Raw genomic sequence first — 15,179 nt, 5'->3', positions numbered from 1 at the left:
AGAATAAGGCTATGTAGGGATTAACGTTTTCATGGTATTCAGTTTCTCTCCTGCTGCCCACCTAAATGCATTTGAGCTACCTAACTTGGGACAAAAAAACCTCACCTACCAGTGAACAGATAGCTGAATGCTGGGATAGAAGTTTATTCAGAGCCTGGGCTAGGCCCCATGAATTTCTCTATTTAAAAGGAACATGGTGCTAACTTTCAGAGACCACAAGCAGAAATTAAGTGTCCCACTGAAGCAGTGTGTTCTGGTATACCCAAGAGGCAGCAACTCTGCTGGATTCTTTAGGGAAACTTGCAAGTTACAAACTATGCATTTAAGTGTGAATTAGTCCTGATGACTACTAGAGGCCTGCTTCCTAAACACCACAGTACATTGTGTAGGAAGAACTAGAAAAACCCAGCACTTACAGATCAACGTATATACAAATGACATGTGAAAAAGATGTGAAAAAGATACAGAAATATTACTTACTGTCTTACAATGGGGCAACTACAAAAGCATCAAATGAAAGTATTAATTGCTTCACGGGTTAAGCTAACACTTAAGTAATTCATTCTTGCGTGATGCCATGGAAGCAAAAGTTAGAAACAATCCATTTAAGCTACTGAATACAAAGATACTAACTGTGGCTCACAAAGTCCTTGAGGGCCATAACAACAGAGGCTGAGAAAGAATATTGGAGAAGTATCACTGTTCTTACTTCCATTCCTAAGCATCTGGCAGTAGCTCCTGCCACAGACAGGGCATTGCGTAGAAGTTCTTACCACGACAAACTCTCAGCACAGTTCTAATCCTTTATATCATAAAATTTTAACATAACCCATTATGCTATGAAGCTTACGTTAGAAAGCAATGTCTCCAAAAAAGCCAAGCATCAAGTCATCAGGATACAATGGAACTTCTGGTGAGTTTAAACAGTACTTGAAAAATTGGCACCCACATTTAGTGCAACACTTAATTTTAACAGTTAAACTTAAAACCACTATGTCCCACTCATTTACTCTTCAAGCTGTTCTCTCCAGATTTAAATCTCAGCAATATTACTTGCACAACAAATTGGGCGCTTCCCATAAAAAGTAAAGTTACCGTTGAAAAAGATCCTTCACCCAGAATTTTCCCAAATTTGAAGTCATCAGGTCGTTTCTTTCGAGGCTGTGGAGGCTGCTGTCCTGTATGTTGCTGCAAGGAGTTTGAACTAGATCTTGATTCAGCTGCAGTGCCCTCCATGTTAGATCCCTGTCTGCTGCCACAGGTGGAAATGACAGATGGAGTGCTGGAATCTGCCTGGTTCCTCACCATTGATGGGGATGAACAGGAGCATAACACCACACTAGACTGGATTGGAACAGCATCATACTGAAAAGAGAAGTGAAACCATTACTCCCACACCTTCAAATAATTACCACACACATCTGCACTTTATTTCCATACAAGCATCTCAAAGTCCTATTTGAAAGGGTTATTAAAATGTTTTTAGGAGGCTATGTTAGGATTTATTTTGGAAATGGCAGCTTTTGACTGTTAAACAACTCTGTTTAGGTCATGCTGCGCACATATAGCTGTAAGTCAAAAGTCTGAACACTTTAATTCAAGAATGCTTTTTTCCAAGCTCAAAAAAGTGCTCCCTAACACCAAGGTATCAAATTTCAATTATATTCTCCTGCATTTATCTCGTGCTTAAGAGACAGAGCCATCTGCCCAATCTTAACAAGTAGTTTTCCTGAAACTAGAATTATTGAGTTATGCAATGAACACCTGTATTCACAACTAACATTAGTTTAGAGATCCAAGTTACAATGAACTGTAAATGAACAAGTAAAGCCTGAAAACTTTCATGAAGACCAAGGATACATTTCTAAATTTTTACTTGGAATCTCACTTTCTCCAATAGTATTTCCCTTTAACACACATTAGGGAAGGACAGGAAGAAGAGAACATATAAAAGCAGATCAGCTGAAGGCTTTAATAATCAGCAATATCTAATACTTTTTTTGAAGAATGTTCTGGTCCATGTCCTTTTAAAACAAGGGAGATTACACTATTTAAATTGTACATATGGTCACATGAAGACATCCCAATTCCAAAACAAAGACGCAGATACAGCCCAGAAAACAGCAAGTACACTCCAAATACTGATCCTTGTAATATACAAAGCAAATCATCATTTGGTACCCTTTTATCAATTTTTCCCAAGACTAAGGAAACTTGTCAAGCTGCTTTCCCTCTCTGTTGGTAATATATCTCCATTAGTCTGTCAGGTGTCTGCTTCAAGTGTTTTACTTGGCCAGAAAACACAGACAACAGGACAGCTTGTTGAACTATTTGTGACAATAAAAACTGAAATGGTATGCAAACAGAGGGAATATTTAAGAAAAGTAACATCATGTCTGGACATCATTTTTTAATCTCAGTATTCTAACGTACATCCAGCAGAACGAAAGTATGATTTAATGAAAATATCCTAAGCTCAAACCAGATGTATTATACAACCCTGACCTAGTCTGTAACATACCTCATGTTGATATTCAAATAAACATTACTTCTGACAAGAAGAATTTTTTATCTCATGAATTTCAAATTGATTCAGAACAATTTTTTGCATTTCTATCAGCAACCACTTTAGAAGGGAATTGGACTTGCGTTCAATCATGCATATGGGCTTAAAGCACCTAGTTCCCAAATTAGCAATTACTCACTTGGCTATGCTCTATGCAGTAGGGAAAAGCAGCCTTTAGTAACAGCTAAACTTCTTTCAAAAGTAAGATACAATTCAGAAATACACGTTACTTACACATTTAGTGGCATTACAGAACAACTACAAACATATTTCTAAGCATGCCAACATACACTTTCTAAATTGAGACAAAGGTAACAAGGTCAAAAAGAGTATAACCTCTTCATTTTCTCCACTCTCCATAACAGATACATAAATATCAATTCCCACAAGTGAAAATTATCTATTATTAAGCAACTATTCTAAACAGTATCTTTCAAGAAGCAGAGGGAAAATTCCCTTTTCAACCTGAGTGCCGACTTGCTCCAGGATCTCTATCGCTCCTTAGGGCTTTTTCCAAGAACTATGACTACACCAATAGAGCAGCAGATCAGGAACAGGTAACAGCTTCTTTCATTAGACCTTTGTGATGCAGCAGAGACTGATGAGGAATCTGCCTGTAACAATAGCTAGTTGCTATATTTTGTACCACTTTTGTGAGGACAAAAAGGGGAGGGGGGGGAGACGAGGCTGGGGGAAGACTTGGAGACAAATGAGAGAATTTTGCTTTTCAAAAAGTTCACTAACTCCCCCAGAGAGCAGTACATGCCCCTACTCAGAATCAGTTATGCAGCATTCTTCCCTTTGAAGAGAAGAAAGTATATTGATGCTATTATTATGAAAACAGCACATACACATTAAAATATGTGTGCTGCAAGTCACAGTTCCTTTCATGCCTTCTATGCAGATATTTTAGCCGACACCTTCCCCAGACTAGTTATTGTCCCTAACATCCTCATAGCTCAGCTGAATCACCTTTCTTTCAGACAGCTACTCAAACAGCAGCCCCTATAAAGATACAGAGTAACTAGAATTAAAAAACAGGAGGTACTCTTCCCTATCAAGAGTGCAGGGAGGCTGACACAAGCATGACTGCTCAACAACTGAAGTGATGCCAATGTAAGAAACATCCCATTAATTGAAATAGAGTAAATAAAAACCACATGCACACAGACTAAATATTAGGGTTGATATGATGAACTGGCTCCAGTGAGCTATTCTAGAGCAGCTGAGGGTTTACAGGTAAATAAAGCAGCAGCATTGTGGGGGATCTGATTAGATTCTGCAGCTAGCAAGATCACCTTGAAAAAACAAACAAACAAGGAAAAAAACCACCACAAAAGCACCAGAGAGCACTGAAAGGGGGAGAAAGGTTTGGACACAGTATATTTCCTTGCACAGTATCTGGAACTAAGTCACTATGAATATCAAGTATAGAAAAGTCCTAAGGGGAACAGAGACAGGAGTAAAGTACTTTGTAGGAAAAGAAGGTTATTTCTAGACAAGGCATAACGTCAATTAGTCCCCTGACTTTCTCAAAGGAAAGTCAAGATTAAGAACAAGAAGGACAGAGGAAGATGCAATACATTTAAAGTATCAATTACCTCAGAAATGACAGAACTATGCAAGTAGGTGTGTTGTACCCGAACATTTATATAAAAGGTCACTCCTACACTTGTCTTTCCACACTCATTACTGTTTAGTATTTTGTGTCCCGTATTATTTACCTTCTCAGTTTTATTTTGAAAGACTCCAAAAAACACGTCTGCAGAGACCATACATGTCTTCATATATGCCAGACACAATACAGGCTAGCTCATCCAGTCTAACCTCATACAGCCACTCTTCTGCAAAAATCAGATTTAAGATTCTGCTTATGCTAGATACAGACTTTAGTGAGACATGAAGTCAATCACTGAAGAATTTAAAAACCTTCTAAACTGCACCTGCAGTTCTCAGAAGCTTGAGGATATTCTCCTTCCAGCAATTACCAACATTTCTCAGCTGACAAGCCAGTGAAAGCACAAGCACTCACATAGTGACTTACCTATTGCACATCATGGATCACCGTGGACCACACTGATAACCACTGATCTAATCACTCTATCTCTGCTTTTAAAAACTAGTCTCTAATACCACCTACTTTCCCAAGCTCTTAAGGGTGGTGTTCCTAATTCACTTCCATACAGAAACTGTTTCCTTCTTAGTGCAATGTACTGTGAGCTTGAAAACCTAATAAGGAAGAAAATAACAAACCCACTGAAGGTAAGTGGAATTATAAATCAACAGACACAGCAAACTCTTCATTAACTAATTTTCACTAAATCACTAGAAACAGGCTTCCTTTTATTTACATGTCATGTGAAGTAAGTCCTAATTATTGTTCTTTTCCCCTCTTGCCTGCAAACAGTAGAAACAAACCTTAAGAGAAAACCTGAACCAATGCAAAAGATCTTTGCTACCACTGAAGCTCTAATAATATCTCGTTTTGGTTACAAAGAAAGTCAGTGTGACTAGGGTCCTAACCTATCACTTGTCTGATAACACCAAGTTTTAGCTGCTGAATTTTTTTTTACTGAATCTCTAGCTGCATTAATAGGGCAGACATGATCAGAAAAGCTCTTCCATCCACTTACCTATGAGGACAATTTTTTTGGAAGCAGACCTTGCTAACAGAAAGTATTATTTACACAAAGCATCATGAGCTCTACACCTCAACTGGTACATTTGTTTTGATTATAAACAACATTGATGAGACTGTGTAAACTAGAACATTGGCAAAACCCTCTTATGAATGTTTTTTAGAGTAAACTATTACAGGTCTACTAAATGAAATAATGCAGACAGACATCCATAAAACATTTGACTTGGCATTATATAACGTCTGAAATACAGAATACTGTTGAGGAAAATGAATACAGGACATATTCTAAGTAAAACTGGTTAAATTATTAAACAACTTATAATTAATAGTCATCCCAAACAAGGATCTCTTCCAGTTCATACCTGGATTTGCTCTCAAACCAGGAAGGTTGAAAGAAAAAGAATTATTATATAAATTTAAAGACCGAGAGAAAAAACAAAACCACACACACCGTTTGACAAAAGAGCGTATCTCTTACTTAAAGCAATCTACAGCTTTTGGTAAATCAGACAGTAAGACCTTACTTTTGTATCGACCAAAACATTACTACAAATTAAAATATGGTCCAAGAACACAGGAGTAATGGTGGGAAACAAGTGAACAAAGAATATAAGCTAGACCATACCTGAATATATGGAACTAGAAAGCATCAGCTAGGAGAAGCAAAGTCTTACTGCCACTAATACTGTGCAAATATTAAGGAGAAAACCAAAACAAATCAAGACACTGAACTCCTAAAAAAACATCTAATCATCTGACTAGATTAAGCTCCTAAAATCTGTGTTTATTAAAGAATCTGACTGTTCTACCCTTGTGGTATCAGAGAATACAGAACTCTAAAAATTAGGATCACCTGCAATTCAATAAGAGTCTTATTGGATATAAGAATTACTGAGTGGTGTATGTCATAAGCGTTAGGCAAAATTGTAAGTTCACAGACTATCATGAAGACAAACCAATACAAACATATATGTTCTACATCAGCACAGTCCGCTTAAGAAATTATAGGATTCCAAAAGCAACATAGCAGCACTCTAGGATATCTATGAATTAACCTTTTCACTTGCAAATGGAATTTGAGAGGCTTTCAAAACAGATACTACATGATATAGTATAAGATACCCTCCACAGCTCTCATAGCATCCAATCACAGCTGTTACATCTCTGCCAAACATAGCCCTTTGATACAGAAACAGGAAGATCTTCCAAAATCTATGAATCTAAGATTCAATGTACAAATTAATGCACTTGTCTTCAAGTGAAAATATGGAGTTCATCTACTTATCTGTGCAATTAAGGAGGAATAAAGGACTTCACATTGAGAGAAGGTTATCACTTTCATTGGACAGGTGTTTTGTAGTTTTAGAGATAAAAATGACTTGCTATTATTTACCAATACTGAGATTCTGCTAAAGACTGTTTAAGTTAGATAGGCTTGGCCTGAGAGGTTTTGCAAATTATTTTCATACTGTCATACAAGCCAAAAATTCTGAAATTGAAATTTATTTTGTACTGCTTATAATTTAAACATTGACAACCTGGGGTCTGCTAAGGATTTATCTGCAAAATGCAAAGTGAAAAAATGAATGACTAGGCAGTTATATTTAACATTCTTTTCAGGGCGCACTGGTGTTTCAGTTGACAAAGACGCAGCAACTGCATCTGACACACATCTTGTATCTGAAAAAGAGCATAAGAAATGGCAATGAACAGATACTATGCACAGCTTTCCCACCGGCATCCTCCCCCCTCATATCCCACAATTCAAATGTTTACCTTCTCCAGGTTCTCCAATACCTATCTGTGACAGCCTCCGCTTCAAAGGCTAGAGTGCAAGACACCCTGAAAGTTCCAGCATATTCAAAAAGAGAAAAAAAAGCAACTCATCAGGTCAGATACTAAGATGAGCCTGAATATATGTCCTCAAACTATTCTTCATAGAACCTAAAAAGAGAACGCAGGCAAAAGCAGAGCAATTCAGCTATAAGAAAGGTAAGTTAAGATACAAAGAAACACTGATTCAGAATAACAAAATCCAACTAGAAGCCTCACCTCCCAGTGTCGAGAGCACAGTACAGGTGGCACTTCCCATTATACACCAATCCCATCCAGGAATGGTTTGCAGGAAGCGTAATGATTATCATGTAATCCCTATCAATATTCAACACCAGTCTTCCTTTCACAAACTCTGTACACTGCTGCACCAGAGTGACTGCCATGAATGAAGGCAACCCAGAACAATAATAGATGGTGTGCTTCCATAAACTGCGGTAAACATCAATTCTCATATCTTATATGCTCATGTCTATTTATGCTCTGGACTTCTGTCTAAAAACAGACTGTCAGACTTTCTGCTAAGTGACCAATAGCATCCTCTTTCTATTACCCAATTGTACATATGCGTGTATATAGAGAGAAACAATACACTGAATAATTCATGAAACTCCACTGCATGACTATATGCTTAGAAGTTTGTCAGATAATTTAAAGAACTTAATAATACATCTATTTGCCAACATTATTGTTACCTTTAAGGAATTAAAATATTTGCCTAAAGAAAAAGAGAAAATCCATTCATATGCCTTAAAAAGCATCACTAGATGGTGTCAGACTGTCTTATTATAAGAAAATCAAGCATGTAATGGACCGGACAAAACTCAGATTAAGTCAAGCCTCAGCAGTACTTCTGAATGCAGCAAACAACTAGTAAACTGTTCACCCACCTAACAGGAGCTTTGACACACAAGTACATACAGCCATATTTAAAAAAAAAATCAAAACACCATAGTACTTAGGAGGTATTTAGGGACATGTACTCTGCTCACAGCCTGATAGCAGACTACATGTCTCCCCTATCAGGAAGGAATACCACTAGACTGGGACAGCAAGGAAATCAAACTTAGAAGTATGCTTTCAGATTCTGAAATCTGGGGAAAAAATTGCCAAAGGCTTTAAAGAACCACACTTGACATTCATTCATTGAAAAGAAGGAATATATTTTAAAAAAAAAAAGTAACTGAATATTACATGGGCAAATACCTATTCTTCTCTGGGATGAAAACACAAAGTCATCCTTTAATGACTTATCTCTGTGCGGCAGAGTGCAAAATGTAGCGCTAAAAAACCTAGTAAAAAAATTTGATCAAAAGGGGTAATATTAAGGCATTTTTAAAAAATCTCCTGGTTTTAGGTACTATACAAAGCAGTTAATTAAACAAGCTGGTTAATCTTCAACATATTACAAGAAGTGAAGCTTGTATTGAAATGACAGATCTTGTTCAACCTTTCTTAAGGCAGGTAATTCAAATGTCTAATACAATATCATAACAAATAAATTCAACAGGCATTTCTAAGAACAAACACTCCTCTCCAAAAAACAAATGAGGCACTTATTAAAAGCAGTACTAGGTTACAAAGGTGCCAAAGATATTTCCCCAGGACAACAGGATGTTTTTTTTCTACAGAGATGTTCTTTGAAGATCACAGTAAGTCATTTTCTTCAAACTGCAGTAAACAAACCCTACTCTGAGTATTAATTATTTGTAGATATTAAAAAAGCATTAACATCAACCATTAATCTTCTGTAGAAGTGGTTTGCGTTTATGTTGTATAGAGCTGCATCAGCACTCTCAAACCTCATCATCAAATGGTATGCAAAGATTACCGTGAAGAACTTAAGATCTAGCTCATAACCCAACAAATTGCCCATCAACTCCACATCTTGAAACCAACCATTACAGTCAGCAAAACAGTCTGAAGCCAAACAATGTCAAAATCTATACTTTGATCAAGGTTCATAAATGGCTACTGATTACTACATTTAAAAGAACAGATTGAAATCTCCTATTTCAATTATAAAAGCTATTATAACATAATTTTGTTTTGCAAAAGAATCTGAAGTCATACATCTATCTGGAGTGAAAATTTTTGATCTCAGAAGTTGCCACATGAAAAATCTGTTGCTTAATAGACCATTTTTATGAATATACCATGCAAATTTCAAAAGCATTCCGTTGTATAAAAGGAGGACGACTTTGTTGTTTAAACAGACTGCCACGCTAACTGATTAAAGTCTAGGCTCTGACCCACCAAAACTACTATGCTCACCTTCAGGCAGAGTGTCATTTGAAACCTCTCAAATGCTGGAAGGTAAGCATTCATTGAAGCACTGCATAAAACTGTTCCCCCCAAGAAGGTCTTAAAAGTATCTTGATAGAAATGGCCATCATTTAAAAGAAAAGATGACTTCTTTAAAAATAATGTCCTGGCAATACATTAAAGATTGTAAGGGTCAAGGGAAGGGGAAAGCTTGGAGCAGGTAATTCTTCAAAGACACTATTCTACCTAAACTGGCTGGGACCTTTGTAATAGTGGGAAACAGAAGTATGAAAAGAATTCATGATGATGTAGTCTGCTTGATATATTAACAGCCCTAATACAATTTAAAGAAAAATTACAGTCATATGAAGGCAATGGTGAAAATACTTGCAATAAATCATTATAAGATAGTTATTTCAGAGGAAATATATATAAAGCCCTGGCTAAGCCTGACATAATGCCATGCTCTAATAACCTATGATAATTTGATTAGTAAAATTGTTTTTTTCAGGGACTTTCCTTTGTATTACGGTAAGGCACAAGTAGGTTGTTAAAGAAGGGTCTAGTATCTAGTTAGCAGTTTGCCTCATGTTTGAAAACAATTTTGGAAGACACAAAATCCTATCCTCCAAACTTAATCAAGAAGATTAACTTTGGAGAAGAAATCAAAATTGATTTTTCTTCTTAAGCTTTCTGGATGTACATCCTCACAAAGTTCATGGTATACAAAGAAGTGTTTTAAAGTCTGGGGAGACTTACTGTATTGTTCATATCAATCTCAAAACACCAGAAACAAAGCTCATCTGTGACACACTACCTGCTCCATAACTGAACTGATCACATACCACCAGTTCCTCACTTTCTGCAGTAAATCTACAACACAGTTTATCCATAAGTGAGTAATGAGGAACCAGATTCATGTTATATCAGCAAAAATACAACTAATAGGCTCAAGGATTTGGAAGCACAGAGAACACCCCTACACTACATTGTTTTGACTCTTCATTTAGGGAATAAAGGTATTTTATCCACAAGACGGATTTTGTTTCTACAGAAATTAAATTCTCACATACAGAGCAATGTTGACCCAAACATTTTAGTTAATGCAAATGCCTTTTTCTACCTTAAACATACAGTGGTATTTCCTGACACTAATTTCCAGGATTCTAATTTCCAATTCAGGTACAGATTAAAGCTAATGAAAAGATTTGTAAGAACGTGCATATCAGCCAGTTACCCCCTAACCTCCCCTACTGCTAAGCAAAGCACTTAAGTTCCAAGCACCTTTAGGGGCAGAGACTATTTAAGGCCTCCTTCCACCACCTCCCTCCCCCCACCCCTAAGCCTCAAAACAGATCAGAAACAGGAAGCCACAAAAATCTCTAAGAACCTAAAGTCAGCCTATGGCCCAAATAGCTATATGTGTAAACAAGCCATTGAGAATTCATTTCACACAAAGAGATCCAGGCCAGCTCACAAGAAAACAAAAGCCGTCTGTAATCGCAGTAGTCTAGATCACATTCTACACCATCAGTTATCTCATGAAGCACACCAGTAGCAAGCGGTGCTGCGCAGTATAGATGGGGGCTGATGCTAACACACACAAAAGGATGTCCTATACAAGGCTCCTCACTAGCAGTTCTAGGAGGCAAAGAGAAGATTTTTGGGTGAAGAGCAGAGAGGCAGCCACACAGAGGTGGAGTATAGAAAGGTTGGACAGCACAGTCAAGAACTGTAAATTAAATTCCTGCAGGATGACTGAAGAACTGACCACCAAATTTAATACTTTCTTTTCAGAAGAATGTGCTAAGCAAGTTGATCCTTGCAATTTTTCACCATGAAGAATTACAGAGTATTTGCCAGGTGAAGTATTTACAGCTTGTCTTTTAAAGCAGAAAGCAAGTCTCAACTTCAGTATTTAGTCACACAACAAACCAGGTATTTCATACAGCACCGTTGAGTAGAATCCATAAGATGTGAAAAATAAGGTTCTAGACCAAACAGATACCTTTGGGCATGTTGTGTTCAGTCCTCTCATACACTTTAGTTAGACCTTTGTAACCTTCCACAAGCTTACCTGCAACTAAGATGTCAGAATGGGAAGTGGGAAAGGAGAAAAATCATCTCCTTCCCCTTTTCTGCTTCTTTATTACATATACATAATCTAACTTGGCCACCTGCAAAAAAAAAAGCTTTCCCATTTGAAATACTAGAAACAGTAACTCCTTGGCTTCATACAAATTCTTCAGGAAGCTCCAATACAAGGAACTTGGAGAAGGATTTTATCTTTCAAACATAGTGTTTTCTGAATCAAGTTTTTATCTTTCCATATTAAAAAGTAATTTCTCACTTGCACATTTTCTGATGCCATTAACCGTGTCAGTTCTACAGCAATCCATACAGCTTTTCTAGGAAACAAGAATTAGATAAAATACAAATTTAATGTTGAAAAACAGGGATCACTAAAACACTTCACATCTTTATAGATCAAACCTATTTTTATTACTTTGCCAGTTCATTACTTTTTTCAGTCTAACAAAGCGACTGCACCCCTGGTTTCATGCCTTCTGTACCAAAATTCCTTCAAGTACTTCAATAGTCGGCATCCCTTCCCAAGTTTTTCCTGCATTGCTGCCTTCTGACTGATCTGCTTCAGGGAAGTGAAATGAGCCCGAGTCTGCAGGGTGTCTTACAATGTCCAGCTACAGCAATCTACCTGTAGAATTTCAAGAGCTATATGAAACAGACATTACTTCTAGCACTGTAAGTAATAGAACAATAACCCAAAGAATAATCTGCTTCAAAAAAAAAAGTCTGCCCACACAGAGGAGCCATTGTTTAGTTGAACACTGCTATTATATCCAGATTATTCTCTGGATCATCTCCTTTCCACTAGCTACCAGCACTTCTTATGTTAGAAATATGAATGCATATAAAGTTGCTCCTCTTAAGCTTCTTCCATTTTTTCACCTTTGAGCACTTCTCAACAACTATATCTTTTACCGTTTTCTATTCCAGCAGTCAGTTTTGGCAAGAGATTTACAGAAAACTTATCCCAGTTAAAAGCCTATGCATGAGTGATAAAGACTAGTCATAGCCTTATGCTAAAAACCCAAGAGAATATTAAATAGGTAGGTATGTAGGGAAACCCCTCAAGCCTGAAGATGTAAATAACCATTCTTCCAGACTCTCCATTTTGAGAGGAAGAGCATTTCTTGATATGATACCCAATATGCTTATAATGAAGGCATTAACAACAAATAACTAAGACCACACTGACACCTGCAACTAAAGCAGCACTAAAGTTGTTTCCTTCTTAAAAGTGCAATTCTCTCCTTGGTACCACGTCTTCATAAAATAGTAGAATGTTTTAGGAATTGTTCACACACACACAAATACAAAAAATTAACTCTTTAAGCAGCAGAATGCTGGAATATTCCTTTCAAAGTTGTGCTCTATGCTTGACCCCACCCCCCACCCCCCCAAACTTTTGCATTTATAGTAAAATAATCACAGAACTCATCAACGTCATTAATTCCATCACACAAATATTAACAAACTTGCTCAGCATCTCAGAAATACATCTGAATTACAAAAAGATTAGCTGAATCAAGCCACATCTATCTGCTGCTGCCAGTCGGTATGTCCTTCTGACCAGAGAATTATTAAGGGCGATGGAGAAGAAGGAATTAAAAATAAGTTACCATGAAAAAATATTTTAGTTTTAACAAAAATGGTTGTCAACTTTGTTCTTCATTCATTCTCTCTTTGTACGTTTCTCTTACAGGCAGGCACCTAAACTGTATATAGAAAAGGAAGAGAAATTGAAGCATTTTGGAGAGAAAAACCTGGACAGAGAAGCAACAAGCAAGGACAGAAGCACAAAGGTAAGCATACTCCCTATTCAAAAGAGTCCAAGTAAACAGAAGTCATCTCTGATGCTGAGCAGCAGCCATATGGAGCTCTATCAAGTGGCAGAAAAGCAAAACTAATTTCTTTAATAATCAAACATTGCTTTATTTCATAACCCTCAATGCAGTATTTCATGTCCTCCCCTGTAGGGCTACTCCACATAATTCTTGTCTTCAGTCAACAAATATGATTTGGTGTAACACCCTGACGAAAAAAGCACTGATCATGAAGAGGAGAGCACAGTGAAACGGGATATGCCAGTCCCCACGCAGAAGATCCTCCTTAGCCAATTCCAACTGATGAAAAAGTTTTAAGTGCTGCAGAGTGAAGCTTGGCAGCTTGCAACCAATAGAAGGAACAGGAGACCCAGAAGCACAGCAGCACGCACACAAGGATAAGGAACATATCCCTGCCAGTTAGTTACACAGACATCAGTGAAAGACTGTAGAAAACAGTCTTTTCATAAGGGAATTTCTACACTAACTAGACTGTACAACCTACAGTGCAAACTAAAATTTACCATTACCCCTCCTGCGTATCAGCTACAACTCCATCTTCTATCAGTCAGCGCTCACAAGACGTTACAGCTTTACGCTGTCAGACCAACGTAAACAACCGCCTTAGAATCGGCGCCCTACCACGGCCCTTGCGATCGTCCTCACGCACTGGCTTCCGCTACAAAAGAAACCGGTCGCGGAGTAACAGGTGGCGTCCCCAGGGCAACAACGCCGGCCCCCGCGGTGGGCGACGGCCCCACGAAGCCACGCCAACGCCCCATACCCGGAACCAAGAGCGAAGCTCCGCGAGAGGCCGCGGGGCGGCTACTCCAGCCTCGGCCCCAGCCCCGCTTCCTCCCGCCGGCGGGCCGGGCTCGGGGCGTCCGCCAGCGCCGGGAACGGGAGCGGGGCCCTCCCGCGAAGCCCGCGGCAACCCAGGAGGCGGGGGGGGGGGGGGGGTTGCGGAATGAGGACCGGGAGCAGCGGCGCCGAGGCCGGCCCCGCGGGGCGCGGCGCTCGCCCGGTCGCGCTCCTGGCCCGAGCGGGCGGCGGAGCCGTCCACGGAACCGCCGCGACCCCGCCGCCCGGCAGCGCGCAGGGCAAGGGGGGAGGGCAGCCCCACACGGGCCGGCCCCGGCGCCCGGGCCTACTCCTCCCCCCACACCCCACGGCCGCAGGAGGGCCCCGCGCCCCGACTCACCAGGTGGCTGCTGGTGCTGGCCATGGGCCCCGCCCGGCCGGCGCGGCCCGCGCTCCCGTCGCCCTTTAAGATGCCGGCGCACGGCCGCCCAGCCCGAGCCAATGGGGCGCCCGCATCCTCCGTCCGTGACGTCACCCACAACAATACCCCCCCTCCGCCGCGCGCGGGACTTCCGGGCGTCCCGCCCACTCATTGGTGGCGCCATCTGCCACTCACGCGCGAGCCCGGACGGGGCGTTCCCGTCAGCCTCAGCGCCCGCAAGAGCGGCGAGCATGCGCGGCTGTGGGGCGGTGCTGCCGGCTTCCGGTCCCGCGCGGGGGCGGGGCCAGGTGAGGGCGGAAGGGGGCGGGGCAGCCGCGCGCTGCCTCCCTAGCCGCCGCCTCGCGCTCACATCCGGGTCCGTGCCACGGCGCGAGAGCGGCGCCGAGGGGACGCTGGGACCCGCCGCGTGAGGGCCCACGGAGAGCAGCGAGCTGGCGGCACCGCCGCGAACGTTCACTGCGAAGAACCCGCCTGCTCGGGGCACAGCGCACGCTCCCTGCGCCCCCCGAGCGCGGGCCGGCGGGTCTGACAGTTCTCCCTCCTTTGCCGTGGGGAACCGAGTCCCTCTCACCCCCCGCAGCAAACGCTCTTTCCGTGCGCGCGGGGGACGCGTGTTGTCGCCCGCCGCGTTCAGCGGCACCGGCAGCGCGTCCCCGGGCCCGGTGCTGCGCGCCGGGATCGCCCCTGCGCTGGGCGGGCGCGCCCTGCGAGCGCGACACCGGC

General features: G+C 40.8%; 1 protein-coding gene across 8 annotated transcripts in view; it reads right to left on the bottom strand.

The window, feature by feature from the left end:
• Window positions 1–14,545, bottom strand: part of PDPK1 (3-phosphoinositide dependent protein kinase 1) — a 35,012-nt gene extending 20,467 nt beyond the window's left edge. The window contains exons 1-4 of one of the 8 annotated variants that reach the window (XM_074841552.1): window positions 14,415–14,545; window positions 6,984–7,049; window positions 6,746–6,887; window positions 1,096–1,365 (exon numbers count right to left, since the gene is read on the bottom strand). In XM_074841552.1, the coding sequence (XP_074697653.1) occupies window positions 1,096–1,308 (213 nt within the window). In that variant the 5' untranslated portion in view covers window positions 1,309–1,365; window positions 6,746–6,887; window positions 6,984–7,049; window positions 14,415–14,545. The other 7 variants (XM_074841553.1, XM_074841550.1, XM_074841551.1 and 4 more) reach the window with 7 other exon arrangements.
• Window positions 14,546–15,179: the final 634 nt, after the last annotated feature.

This window comes from Strix aluco, chromosome 15 (assembly GCF_031877795.1).
Source record: "Strix aluco isolate bStrAlu1 chromosome 15, bStrAlu1.hap1, whole genome shotgun sequence".
Classification (NCBI taxonomy): Eukaryota; Metazoa; Chordata; class Aves; order Strigiformes; family Strigidae; genus Strix; species Strix aluco.
This window is presented reverse-complemented; position numbering and strand designations above follow the sequence as displayed.